The sequence below is a fragment of the Squalius cephalus genome, assembly GCF_949319135.1.
Source record: "Squalius cephalus genome assembly, chromosome: 6".
In the NCBI taxonomy this organism is placed as follows: domain Eukaryota; kingdom Metazoa; phylum Chordata; class Actinopteri; order Cypriniformes; family Leuciscidae; genus Squalius; species Squalius cephalus.
In genome coordinates, this window is record NC_137127.1 from 11,470,122 (window position 1) to 11,486,749 (window position 16,628).

Below are 16,628 nucleotides of genomic sequence, written 5' to 3' on the forward strand. Positions count from 1 at the left end.
CATTTTCGTTTGTGTAGTTTTTTTAAAAATATTTTCTCCAACAGCCCAAGCATACATACAGGCCAATTAAAGAATGGTGTGTAAAACAAATTCATAAGAAAAGCTAGATAAATAATAAATCCGCTCCACTGCAGATTCCAAGTGATCAAGGGCTTAGGGCGTTCCATTTAAACCCATTGCAAGGGTTGTGCAATGTAAGAAAAGATGTTCATCCGAGTGAACGAGACGGAGGGAAGGTAGCGAGGGAAGGGCATAAAAGAATGGACTTAAATGCAGCCATTGTCTTTATGAGCAAGTCATAGAATCATTCACTGAACTGATTTATTCAAACACACTGAGTGAGTCAGTGAATCATTCACCCAGCAAGTTGTTTTGGAACTGATTTATTCAGAAATTCGGAGATGCAACGGTTGATTTTTTTTTACTTTGTTTTGAACTATTAGGGTGAACAAAAATAGACAGAGTAATTGCCAATATTGTGTCTAAAATGTAAATGTATCTTGTGACAGATAGCATAATAATTCTTTGCACATGCAACACATAGCAATGCATTATGCCCAGGAAAGTAAAACAAGACTGATTGATTGATGTTCAGAGGTATTGTACATGCCACAAACAATGTTTTTATTGAAATCCTTGTAATTTTGTCTACATTTAGTCTTAACATGTTCATTGTCCTTTCAAACAATGCCTTTGAACTGTAGTTTCATACAAACAAACGGGTCTGTTTGGAGGCTCTCTGTAATCAGTTCTTGACAAACAAAAATCAAAAATCAGTTCCATTGTGGAAAGGTTACTGACATCATGATGTAACCCCAAATGCTCCATATGCCTACTTCCATGAGAGACCAGCATCTGTTAAAAGCGTGAGAAAGTCACTTTTATGCAGTGCAAAAAAAAAAAAAGGATGAAAAATAGGAGGGTGGTTTAAATTAAGTTTTCAACAAGCCATATTGTACACACTTGTTTGCTAAGGAGAGTCAAGGGATCCTTGCACACTGTTGACATATGTGGGATCAATAAGCATTCCAATGGAATAACTTACGTTGAGCGAGCAATGGGAGACTGTTGGTAATATAAGACAGAGAGAGAAAGGGTGGGAAAAGCACAAGAGGAGAGGAGAGCTGATAGTTTGACTCTGATCAACAGTCAAGTAACAATTGCTACGGTGTTGTGGATAGTTGCTAGGTGGTTGCTAGGACATTGCTAAGGTGTTCTGGGTTGCTTACTAGCCAAAATCAAAATAGCCCAAATTTTGCACGTTATATTGTTCTGCAATGTAAAAAATCATCCAAAATAGTCTGGTTGTGTTGAAAAGTAATTACACTCCTCTTGAAAACAATGTTAGGTACTCATACCGGCAAACTATATATATATATATATATATATATATATATATATATATATATATATATATATATATATATATATATATATATATATATATATATATATTTTTTTTTTTTTTTTTTTTTTTTTTTTTTATAGATACATTGCATTTAATTATACAAAAAAAAAAACACACACTTTGATTCTCTTTAAATTCTTCAAAATATTAGAATCAGCAGTAGAAATATTTTGGGGAAAAAAAACTACAGGTAACACCGTGGTTTTGAAACAATCCAACGTCTATGGTAACATTCAAAACCAAAAACCAGTAAAAATAATTTAAACAACTTAACAGCTTAAATAATACAAGTTTTGACAAAAACAAAGTTTATAAAATGATAAACCTCACATTTTAGCCATTTTTTAATGGGAACTTGGAATTTGATGGCAGTTCTAGGAAAAGCATACGTGCAGATACCCTTGAAAGGTCTGCATGGGTGGGTTGCCACCCGAGGTGGGACTCCAACCACTAACTAGGCAGCCAGAGGCATCAGCTCAAAATGAGGAGGCAACTAAGCCCCATGGCACAGCACTTCTGGTCGCCCGGCAACAGTCTCCTGGCACTCCGCCTAGCAGCAGACTCAGAGGGCACAGCCAAAGAAACATCTACATGGGATTTTCCACTTTTATTTATGATCTCACATCATGCAGTACGACATTACAGGAGAATTATAACAGTTTTGTTTATTTGTGAAATGAATACTGCTCATGACACATATTTAGTTGGTGCGAGCAGGATTTCAGAGGATTGAGCTTATACATCCCCCTCAAATCATCAACATCCTAGCCCTACCGGCTGGCCTACGTCCAGGCTCATGACAAGAGCGGGTGGGTCAAGAGGAGAGGCACGGCGCACATAGCGCTCAATGAGGCGCACCTGATGCTTATTGCATGACGCCTACTCTGGTAGAAATACACCACTGCATTTTCTCCCTGAGGTACAGCTATGGCGCAAAACTGGCAGTAAAGTTGCTGCCACATTAGCGACATTTTGGTGAAATTTCATGGACAAAAAAGGTCCATTGTCTATTGTCAACAGTATAGCAATGTATGAAGCACAGCTCACACAGAAGTAACTGTTCTGTTGGTCAATGCTGTGAATTTGCGTGACCAACTTGTTGCGAAATCTGCATGGGAAAAACCTTCGCCCTCATGCGAAATTACAGATTGCAGGGATTCCTATTGAAATAACTAGATTTATCCTGCGAAAACATGTCCCCTCTGCACAACCTGACCTTCACTGCTCCCACCACATAAGGACACTTTCTTTTTTGTTTGTATTTTTACTACAAAAGCCTCTCAGAGACATGCTAATCTTACCGCATCTGTCCTCACTCCCATCACAGTGTATCTTTACTTAGTTGCCAATTGGCTTACAAATGAAAAGAGTTTCAATGAGGAGATCCCACAGCACTGGGACGTGATTTTACACACTCTCGACTCTCCACAGTGAAACAAACATCAGCAAGGACTTAATTGGACTGGGTGGAGACACTTTTCCTACTCCAGCCAGTTGAGATGCTTAGCATTCTTCAGCACATTCTGCCACATCATAAGCCACCCTGCAGAAATTACTAGAACATTCCTTAGTTTAATTCCTAAGTTTAGTGAGAGAAAAACAACAAGCAATTGTAAAAACCTTCCAAAACAACCATTAGCCACATGCAAAACACAAAACTGCTGCACTGCATGACCCAATCACAGATACACAAGATATTTCATGTTTAATAGACAGTTATGAGAAGCAAAATTGTGAACCAATAAGATTCCACGGGAATCCATTCAGGGTAATGCAGGGCTCGAGACTGTGACTGAAATGGTTGCAAATGTGACTAAACAGTTGCTTATTTTGTCAATGCATGTTATAGATCGTTTTATGAATTATTCATCCATGTGTTTAATTTTTTTATTCCACTTAAACCCCGTCCCTTCACAAATGACTGCAAGCAGCGCTCACATCTCAAAATCCATGCATGGAACCAAGAACACACCCAACATTTTTTTCTTTTTCTATAATGTCACAATACAGAAGAAAAGATCTGTCCCTACATTTCATCCCGACTTTGTGTGAAAGTCAAAATCTTTGCGTGCGTCCATATGCAAGTTAGACGGTATCATCTCATCAAAGTACACATTAATCTGTGTTTACTGAAAACAAAAAACAGAGCACAAGATAATTTGGAAAAAACTGCTCAACTTTTAAGCCATAATCCTATAAATCTAGTATTAGGAATATTCTATCATACGTCACACACACACACACACAAAACAGGCATAGCTGTAAAGCTGTAAATGAGCACTGCATTTCCTTAAATAGCCACATGGCCCTTTTATGGACTATTAATAGCAGCACACTTTCCAGCTCTAATTCCAAACTTAACTGACTCGTTCACGTTTCCTTAAATATCTCATCGTCCTCTAACTACCTGAGAATTGAATTATGCTCAAGCGAAAAAGCCTAAACATAAGCATTCCTGGCTCGCTGGTGCTCTCTAATCCTTTTACATACACAATCGTAGTGAGTGGAAGCAGGAAGTTATTCATTATTTGGAATGCCACCAAAAGGGGGCACTCCAAGCAAACTGCTCTTCCGTCCCACACCTACAGCGATTCCTCAGCGAGGAAATATTTCAGACATGCATGCCTTCTGAAGAATGAATGAGGAGAAAAACAAAAACACAGCATCACAATCAGTACATTACCTCATTTTCTTGTGGTAAACCAATGATATGGCCTTTTATTTATAGTTGGTGGGAGTGCCACCCCTATTTACATACACTACTTCGGCTTGGTGGGTTACTTCCACTACTTCACAAAAATAGTGCATTACCTAGTAGATCAAAAAACAAAAGCATTTAATACCACAGAAACAACTCGCTGAACGTAAAGATTACACATCATCTGGCCTGTTTAGCGAAACAGTCAAACTTGCGCAACGCCCTGTGGCGTGACGGTCCTGATGTGACTGACCCTGTCTGCTCCTTTGAGCAGTCATGAGGGAGACAACCGCTTGCTGACCAGCCCTCCCTTCTCCTCTCTGTCTGTGAAAGCCGAACGCTCAGACCACATAGACCAAACCGCTACGATGAGAAGAACAGCACACAGACGTCCTCAGAAGCAGCTGAAATGACACAGGGGCTGATTATATAAAAGGTTAATAAGCGCAATATCTTCTGGATTGACGCAATCTTTTAAGAGGAATGCGGTAAAAACAGTGTTATTATCCCTGGACGAAACCACTGACACACTTGGATGCCGTTCTGTCTTAGGGTCTTAACTCAGTGGGCTATGTGAAGAATAACTAGAATGTTCAAAACGGGTAATCTCAGAGCAGAATGTTAATCCTCTTGGGCTCGGCACCAGCCACAAAAACACATTTCAGGGCACTGAGGGAATAAAAAATGCTTGTGCGTCACTCTGCTACAGCACATGCGCATGAGAAGAAAAAAAAGGCTAACTCGTCTTGAATTCCACAACACTCGAACGCAGCACTGAAGCCAAACTCATCATGCTGTATGCCTAAATGACAGATACATGCATCTGGAAGATCATCTCGCTTCTTTTGCTGAAGCAGACATGACGTACACACAGGCATGAATCGCTGAGAGATGTTTGTAATCTTAGATTTGGGATAACGTGACCCAGCGAGAGGCCCCAGTGCAGGCAGACTACCGAATGTCCCCTCTATGGTGAAAAACAAATCCACTGAGGGAGAGAACAAAAATGCAGACAGACGCCCTGACTAAGGCAACAAACGTGTCTGGGATCATGCATATTACACATTTTGCAATAAAAGATTCACAGACTTGTATCTTTATTAACAGTAATTTTTAAATCATGCAAGTTGCAGATGGATTTGTTAACAAGTACAGGGATGTTTAGATAGGCTGAGGTGCCGTAGTCTGCAACCGTTCAGATCTAGATTGAGATTAATACTATATAACACTAAGTAATGCTAATTTTGATGCATGATTTACTCAACCTCATTTATATGGACTACATTTACAATGTGTTTAAGTACTTTTTTTTTTTTACATGCTGATAACATAACTTTCATGGATGGATGGACAAAAATAATGAGAATATTAAAAGTATCTTAATTTTTGCCTCTATTTTTGTTCTTATGGATTTGGAACGACATTAGGGTGAGTAAATGCTGACAACAAATTTGACAGAACACCTTGTTTGATTGCAGAGAGAAATAGAATTAACTGTAAATAACAGTAGTTCCTTGTATAATATAATATGATATAATATTATAATAATAATAATAATAATATGATATATATTTGGGTATAATATATAAACAATCCAATCACTCTTGTTATAAGTAATAATAATAACTATAACAGTCATGATTAAAGCCTGATGTTTGCACTAGCACAGCATACTACCTCATTCTGTGTTTTGATAGTAAGTGCTGAAGGGGCGGGGACTAGGAGTTGGACCAATTGGAGACCAGAGGGGGAGGTCCACAATGATTGGCATGTCATTGACTGAAGTAGAAAAGTGGTAAACAAGTCCTCCCTAGTGCGGGGGAGTGAGGGGGGTGTTGTAACCATCATAATTACATATGCACTTTTTCCAGCCAGCCAACAGCTGAACTTTGCTTGTTTGATGAAATGAAAGACTAAAAATCGAACAAAAGTGACTAGTGTTTTTAAGATTTAGACAAACATGTAGCATTAATGGACAATGAAAAAAAATTAAAATAAAAAAAATAAAAAAAAATAAAATAAAAAATAATATATATATATATATATATATATATATATATATATATATATATATATATATATATATATATATATATATATATATATATATATATATATATATATATATAATAATATTACATAAGGAAAAAAAAACTTTTCTACAACAAATATTTATGGTATGTTATTTTGTATGAATTATAACCAATTAGAATATTTATTAATTATAATTAAATATAATTACTTATAGATAATATTTAAAAAGGATTATATTTTCAGTTTTTTAGTTATGTTTTTACTTTTACTTAATTTTACTTACCGGTAATTACTTTACTTTTACTTCATTTTGTTTTTTGTTCAGTTTAACCACTTATATTTAATAATTATAAAGAACAATAATTATTATTATAATAATTCATTATTAAGATTTTAAAAAACAATAGGAAAAGATTATGTTCAACTTTGACCAAAGCAGCTGAATGTTGTTTTTACTTTTGTTTTGGACTTTTATTTTACTTTATACTTAAAGAAATATAACCCATTGTTCTGTCATCATTGTTTTTTTTTTAAGATGCTTCTGTTCGGTTATGAAAGATTTAGCATAGGCTGATAGATCACAGGAACTATCAGATTTATCAAAAATAAGAAATTTAGAGATGCTTTTAACATAATGGAATACTTTAAAAAATAATAATCAGACACCTTACAAAGGCATGTATAAACGCGACAGCAATGTCCAATGTATGGAGTATGATTGCGCCCATGTATGTGCAAATCCCCTCGAGTGCTTACGTGTGTGTAAGCATGTGCACTCAAGCACTCTCAGGTTACCACTGACAGCGCTCTGAACAGTAGACTGTTAGCCATACTCTCCACTGACACAGGACCCTAAGTAGACCTGCGGTCGGACCCCTGGCTCCATCAAGCCACATCCTCATCCGGAAACACAATCCCGCTTGGGATCATTTCAGACACTCGGCATAACCACAACAGTACACATAGAGAGATGGATGTTTCCTCCACTCAATCCCACAAGGCTCATGACCTAGGCAGGGAAAACCAATAGACGCACACCTGCCTCTGCAAACAGGTCACTGGAGTTTGGTGCCATATGTTTATGGCACAGACAAAATAAGATGTGTGTGCGACTCTTAATATCCCTGGGTTTGAAGAAATGTGGGAAATAATCCGTCTGTATTGAAGTAACATGGCAATCCCAACATTCTCTCTCCCGCCATCAAGCTTACTCAAACAACATGCACTCGTTCACCTTCAGGGAAAAAAAAACGAAAGAGGAATAATGTGTGTGAGGGAGAGCGAAAATTTGTTATGGAAAAGACCTGCCCCTTATGACAAAGCAAAGCTTTCATTTTCACCATGATGAATGACTACTTAAACACAACATGGGCAACACAACACAAAGGATTTAATAAGACTTAACAATAGGGCCAAAATGTCTGAGACAACTAGAAAAGTATATATTTTTGCATCAAAAAAAAAAAAAAAATTGTTTTAGGTCTACATAGACCTTATTCACAGCAGCGCCATCTTGGATTTTTAACGGGAATGAAAGCGAAGCTGTGAGGGATAGACATACATTTCTTCAGTGGGTTGTACTGTTATTTAATGTGTTTTTGGATTGTCCTGCTGACGAAACACTGCAAAAATGTTAGGACCTGTTTGCCCCCGGACAACATAGCTCCTAGGATCATTCGGGTACCTAAACCCCTCCACCACTATAAGGTGGCAGTTCAAGGCACTGCAAAAATATCTTTCCAAAAAATGTCAGTAGACAAAAAACTCCAGACAACATGAGCTGTGGAAAATAAGTGATCTATGAACTTTATACAGCTTTTTACAGCCATTGAAAACACTAAGTCTTTCCCTCACAGCCTCGCTTTCATACCTGTCACGACGCTGCTCTGAATAAGGTCTATAACAAGGAGTGAAAAGTAAACATTTTAAGACAATCAGAATTAACATGTATTTTGTGTTAGATCTAAATTAAAAATATATATATTTATAAAAAATATAAATACAAGTAATAAATAATTTGAAAACAAAATAATTAAAACAAAAAAATAAAATACCCTTTGGACTTACCCAGACAGCCAATCTCTCTCTCTTTAAATACAGCTCTAGTCTATGTAGTTTTATACAAACACACACCCAGACTGTGTTCAGTGCCAGCGTCACGCTAGGCTCCTACAAGCCAGGCAGTTCTCAAAAATCGAACAGACATGGGCCACCACAGTCTGGCTGATTCAGAAAGAGGGGGAGAAGTAGTTTTATTTTGGTTTTCCACTGCTTTTGGAGGTGTTTCCTCTCAGCGCAAGAGTTTGCTAAAAATACTTGGCTTCCCAGATCTGCTTCATTAAATGCGCTGTGTTTCCTGGCAGCCCTGCGCCTGCTCGCTGCCTGGATGATGGGGGGTTAGAAAATACCCCACTGCTGTCCCAGAGCCACAGACTCACTTCACAAATCAACACACTCTCATCAGAAACGCACACACCCATTTCACTGAAAACACACAACACACACTTTATTCGTAGTAAAATACCTGCTACGAGTGTGCGCAAATATTAAACTGCAAAATGCGGAATCACCTGTGAACATTAAACCTGTTACTCCATTTGGTCACTATCCACTTTCATTGTATGGAAAAGAGCAGGGTGAACATTCTGATACACTTCTGATTTTGTGTTCTATGGCCAAAAGTAAATCATTCAGGTTTGTAACAACATGAGGATAGGGCTGGGCGGTCTGACGATACATATCGTTCCCACAGTATAAAATGTCTATCATTAGAGATTTTGCTATATTGTGTATATCGCAGTATGTCAGAAAGCTGCCTCTCTCAGACCACAAATTTGGGAAGTGCTCGATGATAAGTAGAACTGAAAAAGTAATCACATGCACAGAAATCCGCGTCTCTCAGCAATGGCATGCGATCGAGAATTCAGTTCTCTTTCACGTCTTATTGCACTTCAATGGTCAAATACATACGCAATTATGTCAAAATTCACATCGTGAGGAGTATTCATGTAAACACAGTTGGTTATGTCAAGTGAAACCGGATGTGTATCAGTATAAGGATCCATGTGCTTTGTCTTAAAGTGACAGCAGCCTAATATACCTACCTGCTGCTCATTAATGCCAATCAAACAAAAGAGAAAATAACTTGCTCTTCTTGACTGAATTTTTTTAGCTTTAATAAGAAAACATTTATATTTAAGTCATACAGTGAAGACTATTTGATTATTACATTTCTTTACTAATTCTAACTACACGTTAAATAAACGTAACCAAAAAACTTAATCTGTTTAATTCATATTTTTGTTATACTGTATTTGTCCTATTGTTTGCAATTTGTTTCTTTTTTCTTATTTTTAAAAACAGAAATTAGATAAAATAACAAAATAACTATATTGTGATATATATCATAAGAATTTGGTTATATCGCCCACCCCTACGTTAGGGTAAATAAATGACAGGATTTGTATTATTGTGTAAACTATTTCTTTAAGAGACACACACACACACTCTCTCTCTCGTGTGCAGTCACAGCAAGAGTCTTGTCTCCTTTCAGGCTCAATCAGGAGTCTTTGAGTTCAACGGATCGCTTCTGTCAAGCCCTGTTTCTGCGGACAGTCATCAATAGCGCTGCGGAACAACTTCAATAGCGCTGGCACACTCTTCATCCTAGCATGGCGAACACACACACTTTACTAGCACAACATCTGGAGTCAAAACGCCACATCTACATTTTATGTTTACTTGAAGGAGACAGTAATCCAGCGTTGAGCGCATAAATATTTGGCCTGACATTTAAAGCGGATGTTGGCGGCAGTCATATACCGGGCTCTTCCTTGAACCTAGATTAAATGATGCAGCAGCTTTACCCTCAAAAACTGACAAGGTCATTAGCGACCTGCTAATCTGACAGATGGTGATAGCAAATCTCCAAATTGCGTTAAATGGTTTGTGCATGTCAGAGTGCAAGTAATGTGCGCAAGCATGGGGGAATATGAAAACAAGTTTTTAAAAGTTGAGATTTTATAAGATTATTATTGTTTTTGCATTTTCAAATTTGTTTTCATTTTAATGCTACTCCTTTTCAGCTTTGTATTCAACTAATTTCAGAAACAATAACCAATAATTGGCTGATATTATTAAAAGATATACTATTTACTTACTACAGCAGTCCGAGCTCTTTAAGTTATTTACGTTCATTATTATTGTCATGTTATATGCTATGTAATTTACCGCAGTCTCTCATGACGCTTTGCAGACTCTGCTCAGACTGAGGGTGTTCATGTGTTTTGGAGGAGGCGTGGCTCTGAAGGGAGGGTGGGATCTTATGCTTTCAAAGCTAGCTTGCTATTACTAACCTCTCTGAAACGGCCAACTCCACCTTTAACAAAACCTGTTAAATCTGTTTTTAAAGCAATACTTTTTGTTTGTTAGTTTTAATTTACAATAAAATAAGCAAAATGTGTGTGAACAGTGAACACAAACAAAACGAATCTCGTTTTTTTTTTGGTCACGAAAACAGACTGCTACATTTCTCTGTCTAGTTTTGGGTCGTTGCATAGCGTGCGTGCCACTGCTGCTGCTCTGGCTAGCGTCCCCGACTTCAAGAGGGCGACTGGTGGCTACTTATTCATCATCTGGCACCACACACACATATATATACAGACTCCTCTGCTCCTTTATTTATTTTGGGAGAGGAGCAGAGAGGTTGTGTGTGTGGCCCGTTTTTGTTCTCAGAGAGGGACAAGACCCGCGGCACAATCACCCTCAGAGGCAGCAGCTGGCTTTAGTGAGCTGAGCAAGCTCGACCTCCCCTCTTCCTTTCAGAGCTTTGTTTTTCTGTGCTTTCATGTGAAATGGACTGATGAGATTCTGTCTTTATTGATAAGTGGGACACAGAACCACAGGTTTAAACCCAGAGCCAAAACGCCACAGGCCCAATTTCACTTGAAAGCCGACACAGCGATCTTACTTCACCACGTAACAAACTTTCATTACACCGAAACGTTATCTGAGTTCATGTCACAGACACTATAATATCAAAGATAAAGGTAGAGCTAATATACATAAGTGCTTATTATGAGTGTATAAAAGTCAAAAAGTTATCTCTGGTTAGGGCTAAAATTATTTGAATGACAACTTTGGTCATATTTCACCTAAAAATCAGAAGAAGAGAATTTATCTTTGGATGTAGAAATTTTTTTTGGTGTAAATTATTGTTGTTTTTTATTTTATCAGAACAGAAGGCAGTACTAATCTACCATGATGCATGAAAAAAAATATATATATATTTAGTCAATATTACAGAAATGATTGTAAAGATTTTTGCAGTATGGCGATACAAATAGGAGGAGAGAAATGAATTGACATGAATTTTAAATCACAATGCTATGCAAAATAGAATTCCTTTTTTCCCTTTTGATTATGGGCTGAAATGAATTATGTGAGATTCATCCGCATAAAAACCAATGTAAACAGCAGGGAAGCTGTGATTGCAATACTCTGTTATTGCCCCCTGTTGTTACGGAGGACTGTGAACTACACCATAAGGCTTACAGTTGGGATTAAAAAGATTTGATTACACTAAGCAGCTGTTTTACTGTGGTAAACAATGAGCCTCGTAATAGATTGTCCTCATTAACTTCGCGGCTAAATAAGGCAATGCAGTTACACATGTGCAGCTGAGTGTGAAAAAAGGTAGTGTTTATGGTCTGTATGAATCAGCCTGTATGTCAACCCTCACAGAATCTGCCGAACACAAAGAACAAAACCTCATCAGTCAATATGTGTCTCCTCAAAGGGACAGCTTATACATGTTTGCACCATTACATTTTTAAATCAAGCTTTAACATTTAAGATCCAATATCTGAAACTGATTTGTTCTCAAATTGTTATAACAAACGTACAATTCATAATTTAGGTATGTAGTTTTAGGGATTTTGCCTGCAGGGGAATCAGATGTTATAAGCACTGACAATGGCCACTTCTACTTGTATTACAGTTTTAACTGATGAGAAAGAAAGTTTAAAATAGTGCCTGAATCAAAATAAGAGAGAAGATGAGTGAATGGCAATATTTAGCCTGCTAACATACTACATTTTTGCGGTGTGCACTGTAGTGTGGATACTGTGTCTGCTGGCTTTCTGAATACACAGATAACCTACAAGATATTTTAAACTTTACATTCATTAAAAAAGTATCACGATTTCCACAAAAATATTAGTTTTCAACATTGATAATAATAAGAAATGTTTCTTGTGCACCATATCAGTATATTAATGATTTCTGGAGGATCGTGTGACGCTGAAAACTGGAGCAATGATGCTGAAAATTCATGTTAAAATATATTAAAATAGTTATTTTCAATTCAAAATACAACTTTTTAACTGTATTTTTGATCAAATAAATGCAGCCTTGGTAAGCTTAGCGACCGCAAACTTTTCATCTCCATTTGACTATCATTCGATTTAAAACATCCATTCATTTTCCAAACCTCTGTCTTGTGTAGCGCAACGTTACACAAAATAACTATTTATTAACTGTAGACACTACTAACATGTAATATTATGCAATGATGTGATAATGTCGCATACTTGTTTGAAATGGTTAACATTGCATAATAGCTACTGTTCCACAGTTATAAATTGTATTTATTTATTTTATTTTTAAATAGCATGTAGTTTATATTGTGCAGTTAGTATTCCATTCCAAACATAGTCACTGTGTGTGTACTGTGATGAGGATGGAAAAGGACAGCTGACAGCCCTTAAATGCTCTTTGGTGCGCGCTTCTCATTGGCTGACGGTGACATCATTATTCTATTCTCCTCTTTCACCTCCTCTTTTCAGAGTTTGTTTACTTCTCTCTCTCAATATCTCTCTCGCTTTCTCACTCATTCTCATGTCAGAGCCGGTACAGGGGCCATAAACCACAAGTGAAACTGAAAGGCTAACTTAATAAAACAGCAGAAATCAAACCATATCCTATATAGGATACAGATTCAAAATCATTTAAATACACCAATAACTACAGTGTGACATGCACAGGATAAGAGAGAGGTGATCATTGATTTAGACAGGCCTCCACCGCTGGCAACATTGATCTCTGTAGCAGACAGGTGTCTCTTGTCTGGCAGCGCCAGCAGGATGATGGATAGACGGATGGATGGATGGATGGATGGATGGAGGGAGGGAGGGAGGGAGGTAGGGAAGGCGGGTGTTTGATGGAGTGAGTCAGCCAGTCTGGTGGCTGTAAGCCTCGTCTGGCCCCCCCATCCCAAAACAGATTAGCCCTTAGTCAGATTAAGGGGGAGCTTTTGCGAGAGCTCTGCGTAAGGAAGAGGTGAAATGTGCTCGAAGCACGACAGGAGGAATCAAGGGGTTAGAAGCACGTGGCTGATCGTAGGGGGCGGGAAAGCAAAGCAGGGCAGATGGCCAACTCACCTCTTCAGTGCACTCGTCGTCTCACGTCCAGTCTGCACACATACAGTCGCATTTGCTCATCCTCATGTCATTCAAAATGTGTTTGACTTTCTCTCCTCTGTGTCACGCAAAAGGAGGCTGAACTCATCGTTCTTTCCGTTGCAATTCCAATAAATGGAGACTGGAGGTTTCAAGCAGAAGCAAAAGTACCACATAAAAGTGGTCTACACAAGTCATGCGTACAAATTTCGTACAATTGCGTACATTTCACCATCAGCATAGTACACGCGCACAGAACGTTTTTTCTAACCGTGCATACTACGCGTTAGCGCATCAAATTTTATTGCATTAATTAGTAGCTCCACAAGATGGCAACACTGGCCCAGGCCGCTGTTTCATACAGTTAAATAAACTGGAAAAGACTGCAATAATAATCACCCACGTTGACAATCGCTTATGTTAAAGAGCCCCTATTATGCTTTTTTAAAGGAGACATATCATGCTTTTAAATCGTTCCTTTTTACATATAAATCATACATTTGTAGTCTATATAAAGCGGAACTGCAATGCTTGGGTCTGAATTCCTCATTATTATAGCTCCACAAGCCCCTTTTCTACCCCTTTTCTGATGTGCGTCTGAGAGCAACTCGTTTTGGTGCGGTCTCTTTAAATACAATTGAGACACTTCATACCCCGCCCCCTCTCCAGGTGACACTCGGTTCAACTCCACCCCGTTCGGCCATTTTTGTAGTTTGATAGCAGAGATACGATTATCTAGCGGCACAGAAACTTTTTATTCACACGTTATTAACAAAATGTCAACAACGGAAGACTTGTCCAGCCAGCCTTACATGTTCGAGTCAGAGTCGGAGCCGGAGCGAGATGAAAATGAAGACGACGAACCTGCAGAACAACGTCTTCATATGGATGTATCGCAATGGTGTGTTACTGTATTTACACATGAAACTTTGGTCTTCCGACCTTTTACCACCGTGTCGATTTATTTTGATTAATATGTGCGAGGGAGAGAGAGCAAGACAGCGTCTAGTTTGGAGACGGTGTCTTGTTTACACTTTCGCCTGGTTCCGAAGAGAAAGAGAGAGTGCGTGCGCGCGACCGGGTCTCTCTCTCTCTGCTCGTTCTTTCAGTTAAACATACGCCCTGTCACAAGCGCGGCAGTTCATCTACATTAGACGGTGTAATGAAGCGTGTGGGTTACTACATCCAACAACCGAACATTTTAACTTACCCTCTCGTAACTTCTGCATCTTTTAGCTTGGACTACAAAATTGCAGCGAAAAATAAAAATGGCGGATTGCTCGAAGTGTTGGGCTGGAAGTCAATGTCCTTATTTGGCAGTTCCGCTGCAAATACTGTGACGTAATAGTTCACAAAACGTCATAGATAACAGAAAAATCGGAACAGGTTGAAAAATAAGGCCAAAACAGAATATAAAGATATCAACGAAGCACCTGAAGAGAATAATTTCAACTTTTCTGTACTTCTAAACACTCCAAATATACAACAAAATGCATTTAAGGGCTAAAAAAGTGGATTTAGCATGATATGTCCCCTTTAATATTACCTTTCATGCAGTGTACAATATAGCTGTTTGTGAATGTAAAAGGTCTGCAAAGATTTAAAGATCAAAGTGCATGACAAAATATTACTGTCTTCTAAAAGAAAGAATTGATTCTGAACTGCCGAAACAAGTCGTCAGCAAATTTCAGTCTTCTTCCTGTTACATACCTACGTAACAATGTAACACATTTGCATAATGCCAGCCTATGGTCTTCAATGGCTGCCCGCGAACAAGGTCTACTTTGATCATTGATCATTCGTCAATGATCTGAATGCAGTTGTTAACAGAAACTGAAGGCGAAGATTTTCAGTGAAAAATGACTTTAATGTTGGTCTGTTACTTATAGAAAATTGATCGAATGACTTGACAAGTCTTGGAATATAGAGTTGAATAGGCCAGTACAGAGCTATGGGTTTTTGAAGCTTGAAAGCTCCAGGTCCCATTTATTGTAGTAGAGTGACGAACACGGTCTACAAAATTCCTACTATTCTGTGTTAGTAGAATAAAGAAACTCATACAGGTTTGGAACGACATGAGGCCGAGTAAATGATGACAGATTCTTAATTTTAGGTGAACTATCCCTTTAAGGCAATGAGGAGGCAGACAAGTGAGAAGCAACATAAAGACTGAAAGGGAGATGAAGCAAGAGAGATGGAGAGAGGCTAAAAAGAGAGAAAGACTGAATAAAAGGAGAGAGAGGGAACAACAGACAGCCACAGGAAAGCATTAAGCCCCCACCACGTCGCAAACACAGGACTTCCAGAAATGATTGAAATAGAATAGCCTCCGCTTCCACCCCCCAACAAACAAAAGCCCCCATTGTGCAATGTTGTGCCACGAACACAGCTAGGGGAAACATAGGAGCACTGAAAAAGCATGAAGTGACCCCCCCTCCCCCACTCTTCACCCCAGCCCCCGGTTCCCTTCTCTCTCTCAACTGTGACACTGACAAGGCAATGCAGCACCACTGAGCTCCAGCCCACTGCAGGGCCTCCAAACTGAAAAATATGCCCTTTGTCTCCCTGTAGACTGAGACCTCACACACACTCGGCTGGATGGCACAGCAGCAGTACTGGGTTCGACCAGACGGGGGCCAGAGACACTCTCTCTGGCATCTCAGAAACAGAAGGAGCGCGAGAGCGACGCTTCAGGCAACTACACTGACTGTATCATTGTACAGAAACTAACAATAAGTAGTAAAGAAAACAGCCTGTGACTCAGAAGGACACGGAGGTATTTATGCAAACACAGACACCCCCCCCCCCCAACCCCCAACCCAAAAACATTAATTGTTTTTTTTTTGTGAATCGATTAAATTATTTGATCGAATTTGAGTAAATATAAACATTATGATTCAGCGAATAATTTGCCTCATCACTCAATTTGTATTAATTTTATTTATATACACTGTACAATTTAGGGCTGTAAAACTGATTGATTGCATCTAACAAAAGTTTGTTTATATAATGTATGTAGTGTGTATGTATA

The 16,628-nt window shown here is 38.4% G+C and overlaps 2 protein-coding genes across 3 annotated transcripts in view; one reads left to right on the forward strand and one right to left on the reverse strand.

Moving 5' to 3' along the window:
* pgpep1l (pyroglutamyl-peptidase I like) overlaps positions 1-16,628 on the forward strand; it is a 62,855-nt gene that overhangs the window by 33,634 nt on the left and 12,593 nt on the right. Inside the window, exon 6 of one of the 2 annotated variants that reach the window (XM_079875105.1) lies at positions 16,169-16,373. The exons of the other annotated variant lie outside the window; for it this stretch is intronic. Coding sequence (XP_079731231.1) covers positions 16,169-16,327 — 159 coding nt within the window. The 3' untranslated portion in view covers positions 16,328-16,373. The remainder of the gene's footprint in view (positions 1-16,168; positions 16,374-16,628) is intronic. 2 annotated transcript variants of the gene reach the window in all.
* Positions 1-16,628, reverse strand: part of igf1ra (insulin-like growth factor 1a receptor) — a 97,116-nt gene that overhangs the window by 30,733 nt on the left and 49,755 nt on the right.